Genomic DNA, 23,863 nt, shown 5'->3' on the forward strand with positions numbered 1-23,863 from the left:
AAAAAGTTACAATTATCATATATAGACAGGGATTTTTTATTTGATTTTTTTTTCAGCAAGGATATATATCTTTGTTCTGGTGTGTATTTTAGAGTTCTCTTTTATGTTTTGTATAATTACACACACACACACATACACACGAGTGTTTAACCACTTAAGCCCCGGAAGACTTTACCCCCTTCCTGACCAGGGGGTTTTTTGCGATTCGGCACTGCGTGATTTTAACGGACAATTGCGCGGTCGTGCGACGCTGTACCTAAACTAATTTGACGTTCTTTTTTTCCCACAAACAGAGCTTTCTTTTGGTGGTATTTGATCACCTGTGCGATTTTTACTTTTTGCGCTATAAACAAAAAAAGAGCGTAAATTTTGCAAAAATAACAATATTTTTCACATGTTTTTATATGAAATTCCCCCAAAAAAATGTAAAAATCTAAATTTAACATTTTAGGCCAATTTGTTTTATGCTACATATGTTTGGTAAAAAAAAAATTGCAAAAAGCGTATTTTGATACGTTTTGATACGTGGTTTGCACAAATGTTATCGCGTTTACTAACAAAGGGAAAGATTTTTGTCATTTTTGGTGTTTTTTTTTAACGCGTAATGGCGACGATCTGCGATTTTTTTTGCGGTACATTGCGGCGGACAGATTGGACCCCTGACTGACATTTATGGGGTTACCAGTGACATTACTACAGTAATCAGTGCTATATATATGCACTGTTACTGCAAAATGACACTGGCAGGGAAGGGGTTAACTTTATTGGGGAAGGAGGGGTTAAGTGTGTCCCTAGGGGCGTGCTTCTAACTGTGATTGGACATGGCTACCGGTGTAGGAACAGTGATCAACGGTCCTACATAGTAGAACCGTGTGACCACCATTCCTACACAGGGGAGAATGACAGGCGGCTTGTTTACATTAGCCGCCTGCCTTTCTCCCTCTCCACCGACGATCGCCGAGTGACCGGCCGACATCGGGTCCGCCGGTCACACGCACTGACTTCCGAGGGAACGAGCCGGGGTGGGCGCGCGCTCGCCCGCTATTGGCTCACAAACTAGTGACAGGCAAGTGACGTACCGGTACGTCACTTTGCCTGGCCGGGGCTGACCGCTGCAGTATATGTACTTGCGGCGGTCGGCAACCGGTTAAGATCGGTGGAAAGTCGCACATAGCTTGATTTGACATTGTAATGCTCGAAACTGTACAGTTGCTTGTTTGAATCATTTGAATTTTGTATGAACTTTTGAAGTAAATATAACTGCGTCACACGGAGATCTCATCCTCATTTTTTGTGGCTTAATATGGGTGGACTTATTGGGAACCTGCTGTTGGTGTGATCTCAGTGCCGTAAAAAACTTATGGCACGATTCTCCAGCAGCTAGCAACAATACACCACTCCGTCAACAGTAGATCCCTTCCAGCAACAGCTTACGCCCCAGCACAGGGCTGCTGTTAATTCCTGCCTTATCAGCGGCCTTGCCCCAGCAACATAAGCCCAATCAACAAAAATAGTTCCCCAACAAACAACAATAGACCCCCCCAGCAACAGTAGACTGCCATGAAAAAATAGATGACCTTCAGCAACAATAGATCCCCCAACAGACAGCAACAATAGACCCCTTCCTCCAACAGCAGATTCCTTTCAGCAACAACTGACCCCACCAGCAACATAAGCCCCCCCCTCCCCAGCAACAATAATAGACCTCCGCTATGCAAAAATGGATCCCCTCCAGGAACAATAGATACCCCAGAAGCAAGCATCAATAGACTTTCCAGCAGACTCCAGCACCCCTTGCCATTACATACATTCAGTGCTGGAGGTGCCACGTTCCTGCTGAAAAAAAAAACATGATATATATATATATATACATATACAGTACACTATGACACATATAATCATTAAATTTACATCTGTTTCCATTTTGCCCTTTTTGTTTCTGCAAGCATTATCTAACTTAATACCATCCTCCCATGAGAACACGGCTAGTCCAATTACTTGTGCTGCACTTTCTTCAGCTCTAAGCAACCAACCAACAGACAAAACACGCTTCTCTGAAAGAAGATGAAGCAGCAGAAATTGCCACACCAGTTCCTTCAATACTATATCTAATTAGCAGCTATATCACATTAATGGAAGTCCAATTGAATAACAAGGAAAGCTTTCCTTCCCTTTCCTCTGTGCAGAGCCTGATAACGAATGAGAAATACATCCTAGGATGTGATTGCATTCTCCTATCTAACTATACACTATATTTTATTTTCATTAAAGAGAAACAGTTTTTTTTTTATATATTTTGTGACCATATGGTGTTTTTGTCACTTGACACTTAAATATTTTTTTCCAATCTGTGCCCATTGCCTGCTGTTTTGCCCTCCTGTATGGCAGAAATTATTGAAAACTGTCAGCCTCTAAAGCAGTGTAAAATCAAACATCTGTAAATGTAGGCTGCACTTTATTTATACCTTCCTTGCCCCAATCCAACCATCTGTCACCATGAAACACTGTTGGACATTGACCCAGAGTCTTCAGTCAAATGCCCCAAGTTTTAGGCCTGCAGACCTCCTAGAGAGAGTTAAAGCTTTGACTGCTTCGGTTTGGAGAAGGGTAACTACAAAGGGTAAAAGTGTAATTTTGTATTACAGATACAAAGACATCAGTGTGTTCTGTTCAGCCTCTAGTGTTGGACAAACATGATTAGAAGGTTCCTATTTGGTATTATAGGCCAAGCAGCAGACAGAAAGACTGGCAATAATCAAACTAGTAAGATTGATAAGGAAACTGGAAGAAAAAGGGTGAAGGGCGAAAGAGCGAAGGCAGGGGGATGGGAATAGAGAGATACTGCTGAAAAGATAAGAACTGCTCTGTTTGGAACTTCACTCCACCATTGTTGGGGTGCCCAGGGTACCCATTGATAATAAAACCACAGCTATTTTTACTGACCGGTATTTTTCCTGGGTGAAAATAGCATTTGGGCTTTCAAAGACCTAAACCAAACATCTATTTGTAGGCCTAGTATTAATAGTATAATAATGATCTTTTCAGCTACAAAAACCATTGTCTTACTTGCAACACACTGAATTGAATTTACTGATTGAATGATTATTCTCATACCATATGGCAATTTAAAATATCATGTGAGATATTCATAATCTAAAGCAGTCTTTCTCAACAAGAGTTCTGTGGAGTTCTTAGGGCCGGCCATAGATGACACAAGCAAGGTAACTAGAGGAATCCTCAACCTGGGACATTTTAATTTGACAGCAGGACTCCTTCGCTGTCAGAACACTGGTCAGCAGATGCAGCCGCCGCTAAAGAGAAGTTTTCCAACATTTCTAGAATAAGATTTAAACGGGCCCCATATGATGGTGCTATGGACACTAGGGTACATCCGTGCCTTGTCCTATTTGCATAGGGGAAAAAAGACTACAGATATTTTCAAGGTGGGGGTTTACTGGCACAACCACATGACATAATGTCGTAAAAAACTATACATTTTAAAGACACATATACAAAAAAGCATTGTTGTATAAAAAATGTTATGCAACCAGAATGACTCAAGTAGTTGTACGTGACCTCCACCATACCACACCATACACGATGCTACACATAACCAGAAACCATTTGTTCCAGAATTAGAACTACATGGTAACAGAGGTTTTTGATGATATATTTCCAATGGTGGCGGTGGATTCACTTATACACAATAATGTTCTCTACATTTTTTGCGCTTCTTCTGGAGAATATCGCAAACGTAATACTCGATAGGTCTAAGAAAGAAAGGGGAATATGCATAAGGATTCATGCAAAATAGCCCAAATTAAACAATGCTCTAGTAATGTGCACAGGTGTGCGGGAAACGCCATACCGGAGTGCGCATACATATAACCTTATCTAATCTCTTACCGATAATCGATCACGTGTTGCAAAATACTTTAATATATTTTGAATAAAAATGTATAGTTTTTTACGACATTGTGTCATGTGGTTGTGCCAGTAAAGTCCACCTTGAGAATATCTCTAGTCTTTTTTCCAACACTTCTATTCGACTTCTGCTGAACCGGCTAAATTTTGATTAATCTATGGCAAGCTTTAGGGATCCTCCTGAGGATGCCAGAGGTTCCCAGCAGAGAGCAATGGAAAATTGATCTCCAACCTTCACTGACCACCAATGCAAAGGGACATTTCTATGCTAACCAATTATTTCAGGGGACACCAGAATTTTTACTGTCTACATGTCTATTCAGTTAATATTCATTTCATGCCAAGGTTATTACTAAAAATGTTATACAGAGCAGGAATGTGTCAACAAATTACTGCAAAAGGTGTTAAATAGGTCAGAGAAACCATATTATTTATTTCTTATGTTTAAAACATTCAAGAATTTTGTGATTGCACTAACGTTTTGTTAACTGTAGATATAATTATTTTCAGCAGAGGTTCCTCAAGACCTAAAAGAAATGTCAAGGATTCCTCCAGGAAAAAAGATTGAGAAAGGCTAGTCTAATGATATTAGATCCCATATGTACATTATATAATGCATGTATAGCTTAGGAGAACTGCAAGCAAAGCAAAAGTCATTAGGAAATTAACATAAGAATGGGTCCACTATGTTTTAGGTCTAAACTTAAGAAGTCTGTTTTTAAGTTAGGGGAACCATGTTATACTATCAGCAGCATTGACTTTGTATTTCTATCATTTTAGAAGGGTGGATTCTTATTTTTTAGCTTATTGCTCAAATAGTTCATCCAAAAACAAGATGTGAGCTAACATTGGTGTAGGTCCAAATCTAGGGACCTTGTGCAAAGTTAGGCCCGTACCCTTTTTTCCTTTACTGGCCAGTATTCAAACTTTTTAAAGTGAGTTCTACTGGAGATAAGAGTCCCCCTTTCTAAAGGGGATACATTGCAGAGCTGTGCTGGAAAGCTACACAGCTGGTGCACAGTACTGAGAAGTTTTCCCATGCATGTCCTGTTGTGGGTAATGTGACTTCAGTTTGCATGGCCACTGCAGGGTATAGACAAGAAAACCTCTCTGTCCTGGAACAGTGAGCGCTCTATCCTACATCCCTGAAGACACAGCTAATTGACTATCGGCAGGTCTGGGTTTTATGTTTTGCCTCTGTTTCACCTTTGAATCTCATTGATCTCTAATAATACAGTAATAATTACAAACCTTTTCACAGAGAGATAACACAGTACCAGCTTGAATCACTGCAACCTGTTCTTCATTCCGCAAATTCTGCAAAAAAAAACAACAAAAAACGAAACAAAGAAAGCTGATCAACTCATGTTCATTACCATCCCTACTAATCATACTATTATTTTCTCTAGATTTCAATAGTCAAAATGATTTAAATTTGAACTATGCTTACATAGGTTGCGAGAATTTTCTAAATGAAAAACCACATTTTTTACAAGAACATAAATAAAACACTCACCAACTAAATAAAATAGGTTTCCCACTAATTCAGCTGGATGTGGGAAACCTCTTTAATTAGGAACTATAGGGGGGATATAAAGCAGCAGTCCCCCCCCCCATTTTTTTTACCTGTTGACCCTACAGATCTGTTCTTTTTTTTTTTTTTAAATATATGTTCTTCACTTCCTTTAGCAGACCAGGCTATCCAGCAAAAGTAGCAGTTAAAGGGGTTGAAACAAAGGTTTACAAAGGTCAATGTTTATCCATAGGATTTCAACTTTTTTTTTTTCCAAAAGAAAAAAAAATCCTGTAAGTGCTTTAGAAGTGTTACCTGGACTTCTGGACTTTAATTTGTTTGTTATTTGCTGAGTTTCTTTCACATAAGTACAAAAGAAGAAAAAGAAGTAAAGTGTAAAGAAGAAGAGAATATTTTCCTCTCTTGCTGCCAAATTGGTACCCCGATTTCGATGGGAAACCAGCCCTTCCTGGAGCATCAAACCCTTGGGTTTCACTGCAACTCTACTGGTCCCCCCAGGAGACCTCCACGTGACTATTAAGCCCCGTAGTACAGTGAAGGTCAGCAGGAGGAATCAGTGCTACAGAAGGTGAACCAGGACAGCCACACTAACAGAAGTCCGTTTCCCAACAGACCTCAGAGCACCATTTTTTGGCAATGGAGCAGAATAAGTATGCTTTCTTTCTTTTTCATTTTACAGGTACCTCAAACCTTTTTCCAATGTGATAGAGTCTATTTAAAGGATAAAGTGGATAATTAATGAATCTGCTGGCAGGATAAACTGGTAATAAAATAATGAAACAGTGGGGAAACTAACTGAAGATACTGAATATCTAGTAGAAGTTAGTCACATTCAACTGGACTTGTTCTGTAATGATGAAGATGTTTCATTACTTGTCCAGGCAAGTTCTTCAGTTCTAATGAGCGTAAAGAAACTACTACTACCAGATATATCATGACATGGATAAATGAGAACCTTTACAGACATATACTGGGTGCAGCTCTTCCCAACCAACCCCTTATATTTAACTGAGCCCCAATTCGATCACGCAATGTGCATGAGAGCAGCGGCTCTTCCGGTCTCTCCACACAGAGCGTGGCTCAGCCCCACCCACGCTCTCTCCTACATTGGCTGTGATTGACAGCAACAGGAGCCAATGGCTGTTGCGGAGCCACGCTCTGTGTGTGAATGGAAAATGTCCATTTATATGAGATTGCTCATTTTTATGAGATGCACCTGTATATATTTTGACTTTGCCCATAGTTCCTCTTTAAAAGTTCATCACGAGTGTTGACATGAAAAAACATGCATTGTATTAAAACATTCACCATTTTTGGTGGCACACCACACCTTTATGTGTTGCACTGCAACACATGTTCATCATCAAGGTGAGTTGCACCAATGCATGTAACATGCATTATGACAACATGCATGCTACTGCAATGTGATATTGCAAATGGGCCCTAAGACTGCAATGGTTGGGGGTTAAATGTGGAATAGTTTACCACTATAAAAATATGACCATTATACACTGGAGCATTTTTTATTCATTACAGAGAAGGGGAGGGTACCTGTTTGCACATTGGTTTATATACTTTTCTTAATCTCCTCATATAAAGCTTGTATTATTTCTATACTGGAGTGTATCTATAGACTTATGGTTAATATTATATGCGGGTTTCAGTAGTTCTTCTGCTCTCAATTACTTTGTTTAGATTACCGGTTATTTCCCAGGAACAGAATCCCCTATCACCTGTTTAAAGATAGCCCTGTCCTGGGTGGAGGCACTGCCAACTTTATTATCAAGCTGGCTCTTCCACAAAGGTTCTGGTTCTCTTATGTACCTACAGGTTTAGTGCAATATCTTGTTTGGGAAGGGCCATTTCTCATCTCCCGTTTAAGAAGGTTACAAGTTCTAAACCTATGTGCCAGTATTTCCAGAAACAGTGTAATGGTACATTGTGAGTTTACTGCTATTAAAGGTGACCTTCAATCAGTGGTCAAATGATCAATTTTCCCTGAGATGAGAGGCAATAAGTACATTTTGAAACTCAATCATTTTCTATCACATCTTTTCACACTTCTGTACCTTCAAGAGCTGTCCCGCTCTAATGCTCAGCCATCTAATGCTAAGTCAGAAGTGTTTTTAACCTAAATATCACTGGCCTCAATCTATTCTCTTAAGAATATCCTTTTCTTAACCACTTGTCAACCGGGCAATAGCCGGCTACAGTGCGGTTGGCTTATTCTGGGAGGGTGTACAATGACGTCCTCCCAGAATTGCACTTCCCTGGGGTTCGCACATGAAGGTGTCTGTGCTCGCCGGGTTTACCGGACCTGAGAGATCGTGGTAAAGGGCCAATGACAGTGGCCCTTTACCACGTGATCGCTCTGTCCAATGACGGAGTGATCAGTTATCGACAAACTGGTGAATGTCGGGTTCAGTTCTCTCCTCACACGCTGCACATGCTGATCGGTAATGCGTATGAGGAGAGGAGGGAGGCTGCAGCACTGCTCACCCCGCCCCCCCTCTTCTGTGCCTCAATCATGCTCATCTGTGCCTCATTCATGCCAATCTGTGCCTCATTCAGGTCACTCTGTGCCTCATCTATGCCTCATTCATGCCCATCCGTGCTCATCCAGGCCAAATCTGTGCCACATCAGTGCCTCACTAAAGTGTAATGGAAAGTCAGGAAATTAGATTTGTAATTTATGTCAATAGAGCACCTGATGGGTTGTAAAAAAAGTCTCACATATGTGGTATCCCCATAGTCAGGAGTAGCAGAATGTATGCTTGGGGTGTAATTATTGCTATGTACATGCTATGTGTTAGAAATATTTTATAAATGGACAACTTTGTGTAAAAAAAAAAAAAAAGTTTTTATTGTCTTGCCACATTTTCCAAAAACTTGTGGAAAACAATGATATGTTCAAAAGACTCATAATGCCTCCAAGATTATGTATTGGGGTGTTTGCTTTCCAAAATGGGGTCACTTTGTGGGCTATCCGTTGTCCTGGTGCTCCAGGGCCTTCAAAAGTGTGATAGGTTGTCAGGAAATTATATGTGTAATTTATGCTCCTAGAATGCCTGGAGGTGCTACTTGGATGTTGGGCCTCTGTATGTTCCCAGGTGTAAAAGTCTCACACATGTGGAATTGCTATACTCAGGAGAAGTAGCAGAATAAATTTTGGGGTGTAGTTGCAAGTATGCCTATACAATGTGTGAGAAATAACTTGGTAATATGACAATTTTATGAAAAGAATAAAAATGAATAAAAAAATCTTAATTTTGCAAAAAATTGTGGGAAAAATTTACAACTTCTAAAAACTCACCATGCCTCGTACTAAATTCCTTGGAATGTCTACTTTTCATAAAGGGGTCTTTTAGAGGGTATTTGTACTTTTCTGGCTTGTTAGTGTCTCATGAATTGAGATAGGCCGTCAGTACATCAGGTATGATCAATTTTTAATGATTGGCACTATAGCTTGTAGACTCTATAAGTGGATTTAATGGAGATTTATAAGTAATGCCTTAATAAAAATTGAAGTACAGGATAGGTACACTGTCATCCTTTTATAAATCTTAAAGCCTGGTAGAATTGTTATCAGACTACACATTTAAATTAGCTTTAAAACCAGCTCTCATTGACCTCTGTAGCTGCAGGCTCACATTTCAAAACGGGGACACTATCACTTTTGGCTCAGCAACTCTTGCTTACCCTTCCAGCAGTAGCTCAGTAGTTTGCTAGTTTTTTTTAATCTCTAATACAAACACAAGAGTAGGTGCACAATATGAGGTGTGAGAGCGCTCTAACCCCAATTTGATGACTTCACTGCTTCCCTTGTGAACTTTGAGGATTGAGAATTGCTCAACAATAGTGATAACTTATACAAAGGTTAGTGATGGCTCCTTTGAAGCTTATTGTATATTAAAGTAACCTCTCCTTAGAGAAGGAGGTAGTAATGTTAGCCAAAAGTCTGCTGTAAAGGAAGAAATGTTATACTAACTCTGTTCAGTTTCCATCCGTGAACAAATTTTACTTCTGTTGCACAGCTATGATACCCAGAAGAATCTTTAAAGCTGAATTCCAGGAATGTAATTACTTTGTAAAAACTGCAGGCATACCATCGGTTAAGTGTTAGGAGATGCCTGCCGCCTGGTAGACTTATCTTTATTATTCAAATCTGACAGGTTTTTTCTTCTCCAGGAAAATAACTTCCAAAGCTACCAGCTGCTCACTGTGGTCTCAGTTCCTTAGAGTGTAGAGTCATTGGAACTGCTATGCCCACCCCTCCCCTCCTTCTGCCCATTCACAGAAGCCTTTGTATTATAGGAACTCATTCACAAAATACAAAGGCTTCTGTGAATGGGCAGCAGAGGGGAGAGGTGGGCATAGCTGCTGTGTGTGCTTCTCTACTCTCACAGCCGGAGTGCAATAAACCTGTCACATATAAGTAATAGAGATAAGTCCCGGAGATGACATGCACCTAATTGGACTTAACTCATAGTGTGACTGCACTTTTTGAAAAGTTGCTGAATTTTTGGAATTCAGCTTTAGGTCTGCCAATTTACTTATGCAGCAGAGGGATGATTCCATAAACAGGCATTGGATCAGCTTGGTATAAAGGCTTTTCTTTTACTGGAGATTTTGGCTGATATTTCTACCCATCTCACAGGCTCTCTTTGAGGCATCTTTAACCACTTAAGCCCCGGAGGATTTGGCTGCTAAACGACCAGAGGGTATTTTGCGATTCGGCACTGCGTGACTTTAACGGACAATTGCGCGGTCGTGCGACGCTGTACCTAAACGAATTTGGCGTCCTTTTTTTCCCACAAACAGAGCTTTCTTTTGGCGGTATTTGATCACCTGTGCGATTTTTTGATCACGCGCTATAAACAAAAAAAGAGCGTAAATTTTGCAAAAATAGCAATATTTTTCCCTTTTTTTTATATGAAATTCCCCCGAAAAAAAATGTAAAAATCAAAATTTTTTAATATTTTCGGCCAATTTGTTTTATGCTACCTATGTTTGGTAAAAAAAATCGCAAAAAGCGTATTTTGATTGGTTTGCGCAAAAGTTATTGCGTTTACTAACAAAGGGAAAGATTTTTGTCATTTTTGTTGTTTTTTTTTTTAACGCGTAATGGCGGCGATCTGCGATTTTTTTTGCGGTACTGCGACATTGCGGCGGAAAGATCGGACCCTTGACTGACATTTTTGACACTTTTGGGGTTACCAGTGACATTTCTACAGTAATCAGTGCTATATATATGCACTGTTACTGTAAAAATACACTGGTAGTGAAGGGGTTAACTTTATTTGAGAGGGAGGGGCTGTGTGTGTCCCTAGGGGCGTGATTCTAACTGTGATTGGCTGTGGCTTCAACTGTATGCAGAGTGATCAATGGATCTACATAGTAGATCCATGTGATCAGCTCTCATACAGAGAGGAGAATGACAGGCAGCTTGTTTACACAAGCTGCCTGACTTTCTCCCTCTCCCCCGCCGATCGCAGAGTGGCCGGCGGCGATCGGGTCCGCCGGTCACACGCGCGGGGGGGGTCCGTGACCACGCGGGAGCGGGAGCGCGCCTCCGGCGGCGCGCGCTCGCTCCCTAAACCCTCACAGGCGAGCGACGTAGACCTACGTCACTTTGCCTGTGAGGGGCTGACCGCCGCCGTAGATAGTCGTGCGGCGGTCGGCAAGTGGTTAAAAATATTTTAGGCCTAGCAGACTATTATAAGCAAATAGTTCTCTAGTGTTACAATTACAGGTCACTGCCTCAAGTTCTAGAAATATTTAGGAGTATTTTCAAAAATGAGTGTTGTGTTCATCCAAATTGGTTTGTGAATACAAATGTTTGTATGAATGTGGAAGCGACACTAACCAGTAAGGTCCCTGGAGAAAAGACTGACATAACTGGCTCTGAGTACGGTTTACTGTATTGTTGCCACTTAGCTAAATATGTACATAAACAGGTTAGTTTAAAAATGATTATTCGTTAAAAGTATTAAATTACCCCATTGTCGCCAAGTATATCCAGCTTCTTCATGAGCTCTGAAATGTCCACATCCTGGAAGAGAGCGAAGCCACATAATGAAGAGATAGGACAGGGGCAACCCATGCCCCGAATCCAGATACACAGTATACAGAGCTTACAGAACATGGAGACACAAGAATGCAACTGGAAGATGGAGATGGTCTTGAAAGATACATACCATGTAGCTACATTCTGAAGGCTCTTTATGTCCCACTGAGGCCTGCAACAGATTGTAGAGCAATCATGGCTGCAGGTCTCCCATCACTCATGAGCTCGAATCACTATTCAAGCTTTAATACAGATTGTTGTATGCAATCACATGACATGCTATAACATGGAACACCACGCCACACACTGACTAGGAAAATGCTTTCTGCTGAAGGTAATTGTGCAACAACATGCTTAGAATAAATATGTAATATACCAATGTTTTTTAGCCGAAAGACCTGGATGAACTTGTTAAAAGGACTTCTGTTGCAAAAGTCATTGTATACGAATAATGATATGTAATGTAATGAGAATATTTAATATATGAATTACTTTATTCATTTTTTTTTTCTCCACATATACAGTCCAAGGTGTCTTTCAAAAGTGACAATGACAAGATTTTGGGCAAGTTTTTTTTTTTTGTTAAGAGGATGTAAAGCCAATTCTACCAAAGCCCCGCTCCCCTAACCACAGTACCCTTTTCCCTTTTTTTAAAATTACTATATATAAACCTTGTTCAAGGGATTTTTAATCCAAGTAGGGACATTACATGTCCACTTCCTTCGGTACTGGGTGGGTCCTGAATGCTAAAAAGAATGTTGCTTACATAATACATTCTCCTGCATGTGTCTTTGATGCCCTGGGCCCAGCGCCATTCAGGGGACAGCAGTGGGAAGACCTATTTTGTTTAGTTTATCTTTTTTTTTTTTATCATGGCAGGCAATGGACTAAAAAAAGGTGAATCTATTAATATTGTTTATTATTGTATGCTATTTGAATGATTAGGCACCCCTGGCTGTGTAATAATTTGTCCCAACCTCTTTTTTGTTGGTTGGCTTAGCATGGAAATATGTAGAAAAGCATAAATATTACTATGCAAGATAGTTACCAGAATATACTTTTTCCACACCTTGTTTCCACTGAGTGGTACGGTACGGTTCGGTTCAGTACGGTACGGTTCGGAACGGTACACCTTGCGTTTCCACTGCCAATAGTACCCTTTCATGATAGGCGTGGTGTAGCAGGAAAGCTGTGATAGACAATTCTCTGTCAACCAATCAAAGTTCTGAAGAGTAAAGCTCCACCCTGTTGGTACGGTACTAATGTGCTTGGTACCCCAACGAAAGTGTCCCAAAAAAGTGGTACGGTACGGTTCGGAATTAGGGTACCATTCACAATGGAAACGGCAAAAATAGCGTACTGTACCGCTCAGTGGAAACGAGCCATTAATGATACAATCTAACTGAAAAAAAAAATGGATATATAATATAGTGCTAGGAAATATGCTAGCTGTTAGCACTTTACCTCTCAGTGTATAACGCACACTGTAAATTGAATACAGTAACATTTTTATGAGTATGGTTACAGAAAACAAATGTACTCCTCTACTTTTATACAGCTACCAACCTAAAAGGTGATGCTTTTCCAATCCAGCAATTAATTCTTTGTGAGGTTGTTATCCTACCTTCTCACATGGATTTTAGCCAATTATAGCTAGAAGGAGACCAAAGGCACAAAGTGTCCTCTTAGGTTTTTTATTTTAGAAGACAATCTACAGTCAGTAATTATTAGAAGTAAAATCTTTTTTATTTATATTCCTATAATTTTAGCAGATGTTTGGATCAGTCAGTACACAAATGGTACTGAACAGTTTGGAGAATAAAATTCAAGCCCTGTATCCAAGGTGCTCTGAATCCCTGAACCTGTAACTATAAAATTTTGACACTTCATCGTTTTGAAGAACCCGTCTACTGCCTACTTTCTGCTTTATGTTCCACTTGGGCAGTATAGCCGTCTGTCATTGAGATAGGCCAAGGGAAATGTGACAAAAGCAGCAGATGATTATATTTTGAAACTGGCACATTGTTTTTTTAGAATTTGGGGCATTCAGGAACCTGGTAAAAGCATCCCAAGGTATATGCAGGTACCACTAGATTCCCATATTGTAGTATTGTAGATTGTTCAGCACAATCAGAGCTCTAACAGATTCTTTTAGGAGAACAAACCATTAACTACCTAAGGAGACAAACTATATATTTTGTTAATGGTAATTTTGGGTAATTTAGTCAAAGTAAATCTTACTTAAAATTCTCAGAGTAATATTTGTGATCATTTTGTTCCGATGGTTTTATATACATATCTTATATAAATGAATACAGTAATATTCTATGTAAGATTTCATTATTATACATTTGATAATGATGCATTTTTGTAGCAGTCAGTTGTGTTGAAATGAATTACCTGGCGGTCTAGAACACCACAGTCTATAATACTGTAGCTCTGTCTACATGCACAAGCCAGAGGCAGCCATAATGTGGTCTCAGCTAACATGGCATATCAATTCAAACTGAAAAGTGATGCCAGTAGATAATAGTCAGGTGTTAAAAGTCATTATTAGACCTACAACAAATTATAAAAAAAATAAAAAAACCTTAGTCAGTATAGCTATCACTTCCCTTTGCAGAAGTTTTTATAGTTTGTCCCACTATAGAACTGACAGGCCACATTGGCATGAGATGGTTTAAAACAGTGGTTCCCAACTCCGGTCCTCAGGACCCACTAACAGGCTGGATTTTAGGTATTACCTTGGGGAGATGCAGATTAGAATGCTGCGCTCACTGAGGAGCAAATGATATCACCAGTGATGTATTTCAGTTATCTTGCAAACCTTGCCTGTCAGTAGGTCCTGAGGACAGGAGTTGAGAACCACTGGTTTAACAGATAATGGCTGCCTCTTGTATGTGAAATCCATAAGTGTAGTTTAATATTACATAATCTGCAGCTCACAGTGGACTCCAAAAACACAATGTTAGCTTGCATTACAGGCTTACACAAGACACATAGGCCTTACACAGGAGAGGATAACCATGCATGAAAGCACATTACTGGGAAAACCAGTAGTAACAGGTTTACGGGATGTTTCTGTCAAAGTGTTGGTTTTGATAGTGAGTTAATGGCAGTGAAAGACATGGGATGCACTAGAAGAGGGAAGTGAATCTGGATCTACCTTAATTCCTTCCTGCTGACAGAATAGCTGCAGGGCGCTTCCATTATTTTCTGGGAAGCTGGCTATATGGAGGTTAAAGGCTGGAGACCTTCGTTCTCTCTCCTGGGGAAAAATGTGTTATTTCACATTTAAACCTAGTAGGAATGTAATGGAATATTGTCCTAATATGAACACAGTGTTGAAAAGTGGCAGCCATAAGCACGTGGGGTTGTTTATGCAAAAGTTTTAGACATTTTATACGAGTATTTTCTTGCCCTTGGACACAGCACAGCGTTGCTCTAGGCACTAGATAGGGCTGAGATGTAGCAGTTTTGTACTGTATGCAAAATCAACAATATAAAGTGCAGAACCTGACATATTAACATCTCATTTAAGAATATAAAAAAAAAAAGGAGAAGCTTGTAAAAGTGAAATGAAAAGAAACTAAGGGAACTATTTATAAACGATTCACACATTTTTTTAAAATGAATGCAATTAGAAAATGTGTGAAAATATTATAAATAGACCTCTAAGTATCTTTTCAATTAAGGAATTGCAACCATTCACCCACAATCTTCCAAAAATACTTTGGAGAGTTGTATATGTATAGTAGAATTGAAAATACAGCTGGACCTACAGAATGCTACCTATACAAGTGTTGAAAACAATTGTGATGCATGCTGTACCCACAGTTCCTCCAAAAGCTGTGATTATCTTAACTGTATACTAGAATTAGATGCAATACATTATTTATAAAGTACATTATTGCAAAATGTCAAAATGTATGAGAAAGTTGAATTCTAGCTGCAAGAAAAGTTAGTACCTAACATATATAGAGATGTTTGACATTAGTGTTATGATACATAGTAGCATGCAAAAGTTGTCATTCAGCTTTAAAAAAAAAATTTAGAATGTTGACAGGACTTATTTCATTTAATGTACTAATATGAAAACTGTAATTGTAGAGGCTGAATAAACATCTAATTGCACTTTAAAGTCATCGATGGTCCGAAAGCAGGAAGTGTAGAGGGTCAGTGCAGTTAAAAATGAGATTTTAGATTTACATGATTGCCTGCTGGCTGAATTATTCAGTGGGTTGGTCTACACCTGTGGGGCTGCAGATGTAAAATGTAACTAATGGAGCTCTTTGTCTTTCAGCCGCCTGCGGTCTTACTTTGCTAAACTCGCTGCATTTCCCAAAATGTAAAACCCACTTTGTAATACCTGCATTGAATTTTCAAACATGTTCCGAGTATGAATAAGTCTGTCTTACCATCTTTCTGCCCTTTGATTCCAGGCAACCCCTTTCATTGGCTAAGCTCAGGAGATTTTTTCAGAAATGTTGGTGCCCTTATTGAGTGGTCAAGAAGGATGCTCTGCCACCGCAGATAGGAGGGCCTAAGTATTTAAGTGCAGAGATCTCACAAACCCGCTAACAGAATCACCAAGAGCTAAAAAAAAGAAAGCAGTTGGGTGATCTAACCCAACACTAAAATACTAGTTTTGGGTAAACAGATCCTTTAATGGAGTCACAAAAAGCTTGTAAGGAGCGCTAAGAACATGCCAACAAGTGTGAGGTCTACTCTTCCAAAGCCTGTAAATATTAAATAGGAAAACCACTAGGTGCATCAAGATGAAGTAGGAGAAAATAAACATGGGAAAATATGTTTTCTGATTGGTTGTTATAAAGCACTGCACTCCCCACATCTCGTTTTGCCTTTTAGCTAAAGTCTGTGATCCTTCAAAGACATGTTTACTATGTCCGAAGCAAATGGGGAAAAAAAATGATAGGGGAAAAAAAAAAAATGATAGGCCAAATTGGAAAAAGATGTTGGTGTCTAAATTCCTATTTAAATCTTGCAGAGGCAAAGTAAAAGTACTACTTTATTAACAGTGTTTCCCAAACATGTTTCACAGTTCACATAGTTTTTGCACAGGCAAATAAACCATGGAGCACGAATTATAAATCCCGTGCATGTGTGAAGGTACTTGTAAGTCATGCATTGTTGGGGGGCCTTGGGAGTAGATTTAGGAAACACTTCTTTAGTCTAACCTGTCCAAGTCTTATTAAGGGTCCATATACACAAGAGCTTGGGAGCAGATAGGGGCTGGTCATCACTCCTGCTTGAGGGAGCTTCAAACAGTAAAAAAAGGCCACTGCATCAGGAACTGCTAGCCATTGCTTTTACTCTGAGCAAACATTTACCAAATGTGTACTTTGGCTCAATACATCCCTTACAATCCCAGCTTCTGATGTGGGTTCAACAGGTGTGACGAACACCTGTTAAGCACCCTCACAAAAACTATGGTGAATTTTTGTCTTATTCAAATTTTTATATTAACCTATGAACTAAAATATGTCTGCAGTGCATCTCTGTGAGAGTACTAGCAGACTTGATGTCTTCCTTGAGAGAAAAGTGGTTCACCAACTGAAAGTGTTCAGCGTAGAAATAACCAATGATCACTTTCTTCAAACAAGCCTGGATAATTGTGACCTAAAAATAGGTGTGTGTATCACATCATACTTACTTGTATGTGTCACTATGCATCATTACTGCAGAGTAGGTAGGAAATAAGGCCGGTGATTGACAGGTGCAGAGGGGCTAGCTAAGCACACTGACAGTTCAAACTAAAGTTATTCCTGATATACCGGTTAAAGTTCTGTTTCATGTTTTGCATGTACACCCCTTTAATGTGTTTTTATGCTGGATGTAGTAACCAGTAATTTGTTTGCACTATAAAAATACAGTACTGTAAAAAAAAAAAAAAAAATACAGTACTGTGTAGAAAAGAATTAGCACATTTTTTTCTTCAGTGGTTATTCATGTATTGTAGCTAGGGCAATGTCAACCGTAAAGAGTGAGACTAAAGAGAAATAAGACTTAAATCTGTATGGCAATGCTATAGTGCAGGAAACTACAGCAATGAATCATATGTTTCTGCACACCATACATTTGCCTTATTAAACCGGATCTGTACTCAAAAACAACTACACTGAGCACAGGAATTTAAATGCAGACACCCGGAGGATCTCGACACCTACATGTACCTCGATGGTCTTCGAGTGTCCTCTATTATACAAATATCTACTTTATCCCATGAAGATGGTACATAGCCTCACCACGTTTAGTATGACTGATGGCTCCATTGATAAATGGTAGGACCCCGTAAGGAAAAAAACGTGAAAAAAATCAATGTTTGCATAATACAGAGGGGCACATGTGGACAATCCTCTGTGTAAATGCTCAGTTTGATTGATTTTGTTTGAGTACAGCTACACTTTAAAAAAAAAAAAATGTATTGTCATTTAAAGACAAAGCTATGTTTCTTGTAGTTCTAAAATCAAGGTGAAGATAAGAGGTTTCATGCTGGGTGATGAGAAAAAAAAAGGATTACCAAACAAACAAAAAAAAAAAAGTGAATAACAGCATGCAAGAATGACGATGGCATAAATAAGAGTGAGTATATTCAAATACAAAATATTTTTTTATTAACGGAAAATAATAATTTTTTTTCTTCCCAAAAAGAAAAAACAAAAACCCCCCCAAAAAAAAACATACATACATTTAAAATGGGTTAAACATGCACAACAAAACAGAACATTAAAAACGACAGGATTACCAAAGTTCACAGTTTACAATTGTATGTTAGACATGCAGAAAACAAGATGGCAGAGGAGACACATAGAAATTGTTAACACTTCCTAATCCAAATAAGTGCAATAAAGGGTTAGACACTGATCACTTTTCATAAACTCCGGGAAATGTATTAAGGCATCCCGTGTCACATCTCCTGGAAGTGACGTGTACTATATATATTTAATCCGGGACTCAAATGCAATGTCTGTCCCTGGAGACAGTTTACTGAGGGAATCTCTTACTTCCAACTCTAACACCCGGAACTCTAACAGTTCATTCTGGTCTCTGGCGTCCTGGATTTCATTTTTCAGCTGGCTCTCCTCCAATTCAAACTTAAAGATCTGAAACAAATCAAACACAACATTATAAGAGCAAGCACATAATTTCTGTGCAACATCTTCCTATTCATTGAATAAAGTTAAAGATACTTCAGTCAAAAAAAAGTTGGTTTCCAAGTAGTTACTGTCACTGCCAAAATGTCATACTTTTCCTGTGAGTCCAGGCCTTGCTTCTGATAGGGCTTATACTAATGGACATTCATATGCAGTTAGATGTGTTGGAATGGAAATCTGAGTTTGAAAGCATTTGACCTGCCTTGCCTGCACTTCAAACATTGTCAAGAGGACATTTTAGGGGCTCCATGCACACTAGCGGTTTTTTAAGCTAAAAAAAAAGCTGAAAAAAATGCCGGATAAAAACTCTGGTAATAACTTTATGTAGTAGTGTTTTAGTAGCGTTTAGGAGCATTTACGTTTTACTAGCATTTTTGCAGTTCCTTTAAAAAAAAAAAAAAAAGCAGAAAAAAATTATATTAGTAGCGTTTAGAAGCATTTCTGGTGGAAAAACGCTCCAAGAAATTCTACAAAAACAATTTTTTTTCTGCTCCTAGACGATGAAGCTCAAAAAACGCTAATAGCCTAAAGTAGTGTACATGGACACATAGGATAACACTATTTAGCTTCTAGGAGCAGAATAAAAAATGCTGATAACAGCTTCTAGGAGCTTAAAAAATGCTAGTGTGCATGGAGCTTAAAAGTAGGCAGCCCAACGCAAAGCAAGTCAAATGCAGCCTATCAAAGGTCATGTGTACTGCTCTGTTATAATCAATGACAATTTGCTGTCATTTTTTAGGTTCTCAGATATGCCTCCTGACATATTTAAACCTTGCCCCACTTTTGTGTGAGCTTCAAAATAATTCCTGTACATACAATTTCACACTATCAGAGGTTCAGATATGATCTGTGTCAACCACAATTGCCCATTGTTATCAATGTGAATAAGCCAGTTTCATCTTGGTGTATGTGCAATATAAATAAACTAGAATTATAAAATTAGAGGCATGAGATAATATACACTATATGACCAAAAGTGTGTGGACACTTGACATTGCATTTTGAAACCATGAACTTGAATATGGATTTGCACCCCTTGTACCTTTGTGGCTATAGCAGCCTTCTCTCTCCTGAAAAGGCCTTCCACAAGATTTTTTGGAGTGTGCATGTGGAAATATATGCCCATTTAGCCAAAAGAGCATTTGTGAGGTTGAATACTGAAGTTAGATGAAAAGACCTGGCTCACAATTGGAGTTCCAATTTATCCCAAAGTCCACTTTTCTTGAGAAAAAAAAAAGAAAATCCTCTCTGGGTGATCAATGTACATTACAGGAATTTTAACAAACTACCTGTTTCTGCTCTGAAGAAAAAGAGGTTTGTTGTCTGCAGAGTAAATCTGAATGGGATTGACTTTTTTCATGTGTTCTAATGAGGAAATGCAGGGCTTGCATCCTATGGAGGTATTCCATCCCCACCCCCATTTTTTTTTCTTTCCCACAGAGGATGCCTAAAATCTGACTTGTGTCTTAGGAAAATCAGTGAATCACACATGCAGAAAAATTCAATTTCTGGGGTTGTTCTGTACACTAATAATGTACATAAACATCAAAGTGTAAGGCCCCTATCACATGGGGCAGACTCCGTTTTGATCAGCAGGTCGTCCACTCACAGATCCCCTGCTGATCAGAGCCGAGAATGTAGATGACAGGTCAGATTCTGCTCAGTAATCCTATAAAGGAATACCCACTGACTGTCACTGTGAAAATTGCTTTCGTCTAACACTGCAACTAACAGAAAAATGCACTGCACCGAAGCTCCCATAATGCAGTGATTAGTGGCCTATCAACAGGCCAGAGCGCTACTGTGCTTAAGGTGGGCATAGATGGATCAAAATTTGGACAGGTCCGCAAAGACCAAACAAATTTCAAATTTTTCCGCCTGAAAAACTGAAAGGTGGACCTGATCGGAACGGTCATGTGAAAGGGGCCTTCCAAATGGTTGCAACAGAAGCAGTACTTTCATCACTCTGCTCAAAGACAATTCTGAAACCGGTCATACACTATTAGATCTTTTTAGTTCAGTCTGTGGGCTGAACAAAAAAAAAATCTGACCGGTTCCTCCATCCACACTATACAGTGCGGATGGGCTGATCTTCCATTATGGCTATTGTATTTTCACAGCTGACACCAGCAGCTGTCAGAATATCCAGAGGCTACATCCAATTGTATTCAGCCAATGTTCAGCCAACTATTTTGTGCACAGCTCCTTCAAGGGAAGCATTTTCTTAGCCGCCCCCCCACTAATAAATTATCTAACGTTAATTACTAACAGAACCTATGAGCTGCAGAAATAGACCTATATTATCGTACCTTTTCTAACAAGTCTTGATTTTTCCGCAGAAGCAGCTGTTTCTCTTCTACCCACTTGGAATCCTAAGGAAGAACAACAGTGAACAAGCAACAGATATTATTTTCCCTATACAGAGCCATCACATTTTGCAGCTCTTTACAAAGTATTATACAATGGATGTATTCATGTGGATTTCTACTTTCAGTCCAATGTTCCCAGAACAGTTATACACCTAGCTTGGGTGGGATTGATTGAGGAGAATGTTTTTGGAGAAGGCAGATAAACCAACAAACATGAAGGGAACGTCTACAGACTTGAACACCCTTGGTTGGGAAATAAACTCAAGATCCCAAATATGCAAGATCAGAGGGCTTAGTACATTAGTAACTAGTAACCAGTGCTATTGTCTGATACATCTAGACACAATATTTACTACGTTATCACAGGAAGCTCTACATAAAACTATTTTCAAAACTGTTTTATACAGAAGAAACTTTAAAACTTATGTAAACCCCAAGAATGCAAATTTATTATATTCTAGCTTACTAGTTCTCAGATGGTGTCTGTATTACTTTTTTTAGGCTTTTTTCCACCTGTGGATCTTACCAGTAATACACTTCCTGTCTTACGGTGACAACACTTACTCACTGTACTGTATCTATGGAGGAGAACCCAACAGGAAGTGGATTAGAACTACAGAACAACTTTCCTCGTCTTTATAACACAGGGAGGGTCAGTAATTCACAAGCAGGGCTAATGGTCCCAAATGGGTTTTTAGGGTACTAGGCACGAAGTGCAGTTACAAGAACAAGAAGATTTCTGGTACGATCAACAGGTATTTTTTCCCTCCTTAAAAAAGGATTTTTTTTTGAGAGTGGCTTTGCCCCAGCACAGCGTACTTGTGGTTTTCCTGCAGGTTTATGGTCCCACTTATATTGTCCCATGGCTATGGGGAGTTTTCTGAAAGAACAACAAAACCGTGGGACATAGTAGAAGTCTATGGGAAAGCACAGCTAAAACCACGGACACACTGCACTGCACCCACGCTGCGTGAAGCTGCCCTTATTCAGATATTTTGTATTGATCAAATCTTTAAAATGTACAAAATACGTAAGCCCAAACCGTGGGCTCATACAAAAGACCATACATACAGTTACAATGGTATATTTAAAAGACCAAAAGTGGTAAATAAGAGAATTTCATTGTTGGGGTTTACATACAATTTAATAACATTCATGACACAATGAAAATAAAGCTAGTATTGTGGGAAAATGTGGTTAATGTATGCTGACAGTGCCACTTGCAACTGTCGGAAAACAATGTCCCAGTGGAGGAGATTCCTTCATCCACCTCAATTGTTTAGATGGAGGAATCTTTTTTTTTTTTTTTTTTAATTTAGCCTACTGTCTGCATCAAAAAAAAAAACAAAAAACAAAAACCTTCTATGGCTAGCTTTAGTCTTACTTAAATAAAGACTTCTATGCAACAAAATGGGGTCGCATGGGGGCACAGTAAAATAAGACCAGGCACCTTGGGATGCCTTCTACAAGGTTATTTAGGTAAACCTGTACTAACTTTACAGGGGTACTAAGTGGGTTCTCTGTCAAATCATAAGCCCCCCCCCCTTTCACATCAGAGGCCACAGATAACACAACCCCCCCCCCCCCCCTTTCACAGCAGGGTCCTCAGTCCTTCCCTTTTAAATTAGTCATCATTCCCCCCTTTCCAGTTTTAAATACACACTGAGGTAAATTCATAGTAAATGGAACAAAATTAGCACCCCACAGGCTAATAGATGGAAATACTGCATTCACCTTCCAGTTAGTTGTTTTCCATCTGGGACATCACCTAAATCAACTGCTCAAACCAGATGTAGAGGCTATGACTAGAATGAATTGCAATAAAAGTGGACTTGTAACCCTCACCACTGAACACTGAGGACCTGGGAGATCCATAACCAGCAAGTAAATTCAAACATGTTGGTATTGTATCTATTCTATACCAAATGAGACTGCACTGAATTCCAGACACTGCTCCATTGTGACTAGTTTAGCAAAGACTAAAACTTTATGAAATACTTTATGAAAAAAGTTGAAGGCACAAATAGCTTGAGCATGAACATATAAAGCCTGCCAATGGGGGAAGATAGGCCCCAGACACACACTCAATGACAATGGTCGGCACTATCATGGCAAACACAAAGTAACCAAAAGCAATAACTATTCTGCAGCACAAACTGTACCTATTTCATGCCTGTGAAATATTTTCAACACATTTTTCCCAACAAATCTCACAATAATGAATGTATTCATATGCACCCAGTTACTGTGTCTCTCAGCTTTGTTTGGTTCCATACAACGCTGTTACGTCCCTTGAACAGACACACCGATCAATGATCATTTGCAATGACCTGGCAGGCCAAGCAATGAGATGTCCTGTTACCATAGTAATGCTAGACGAGCTCCCTTTCCGGTCAGCACTCTCAGCGGTGGGCACAGGACTTCGTCCCCATACAGCCTCACACACAAATCTCGGCTTGCTGTTATGTTGGCCATGCAAGTAACAAACATTATAGATTTGGTAGCTTAAAGTGTAAGTAAACCTAAACAACGAACTTCTAATATTTGCTCTTTTGATCTGTTATAAATATCATTGTGTTTTGTACTATTTGTTCAAGAAGTGCAAATATTTTCTTATTTAACTGGCCAGAACATTTGTGAGCCGATAACTTACTGTAAACTCGGCCTGATTTATGTGTTACCATTGTTTCCGACTATCTCTGCGGACTACAGTACACCTTTCCCGTTGCCTTGGAGAAGGGAAAAGGGAGAGGTGTTCTGTAATCCAGAGGTGCAGTGAAATGAGTAAATGTCG

The 23,863-nt window shown here is 39.3% G+C and overlaps 1 protein-coding gene across 7 annotated transcripts in view; it reads right to left on the reverse strand.

Annotated features, from left to right (window-relative positions):
* Nucleotides 1–23,863, reverse strand: part of JAKMIP1 (janus kinase and microtubule interacting protein 1) — a 292,916-nt gene that overhangs the window by 29,668 nt on the left and 239,385 nt on the right. For 6 of the 7 annotated variants that reach the window (XM_082266551.1, XM_082266553.1, XM_082266552.1 and 3 more), the window contains exons 12-16: nt 21,010–21,072; nt 18,551–18,649; nt 14,692–14,793; nt 11,457–11,510; nt 5,176–5,241 (exon numbers count right to left, since the gene is read on the reverse strand). In XM_082266551.1, the coding sequence (XP_082122677.1) occupies nt 5,176–5,241; nt 11,457–11,510; nt 14,692–14,793; nt 18,551–18,649; nt 21,010–21,072 (384 nt within the window). The remainder of the gene's footprint in view (nt 1–5,175; nt 5,242–11,456; nt 11,511–14,691; nt 14,794–18,550; nt 18,650–21,009; nt 21,073–23,863) is intronic. The other variant, XM_082266556.1, reaches the window with a different exon arrangement.

The sequence above is a fragment of the Pelophylax lessonae genome (assembly GCF_965119305.1).
Source record: "Pelophylax lessonae genome assembly, chromosome: 1".
In the NCBI taxonomy this organism is placed as follows: Eukaryota; Metazoa; Chordata; class Amphibia; order Anura; family Ranidae; genus Pelophylax; species Pelophylax lessonae.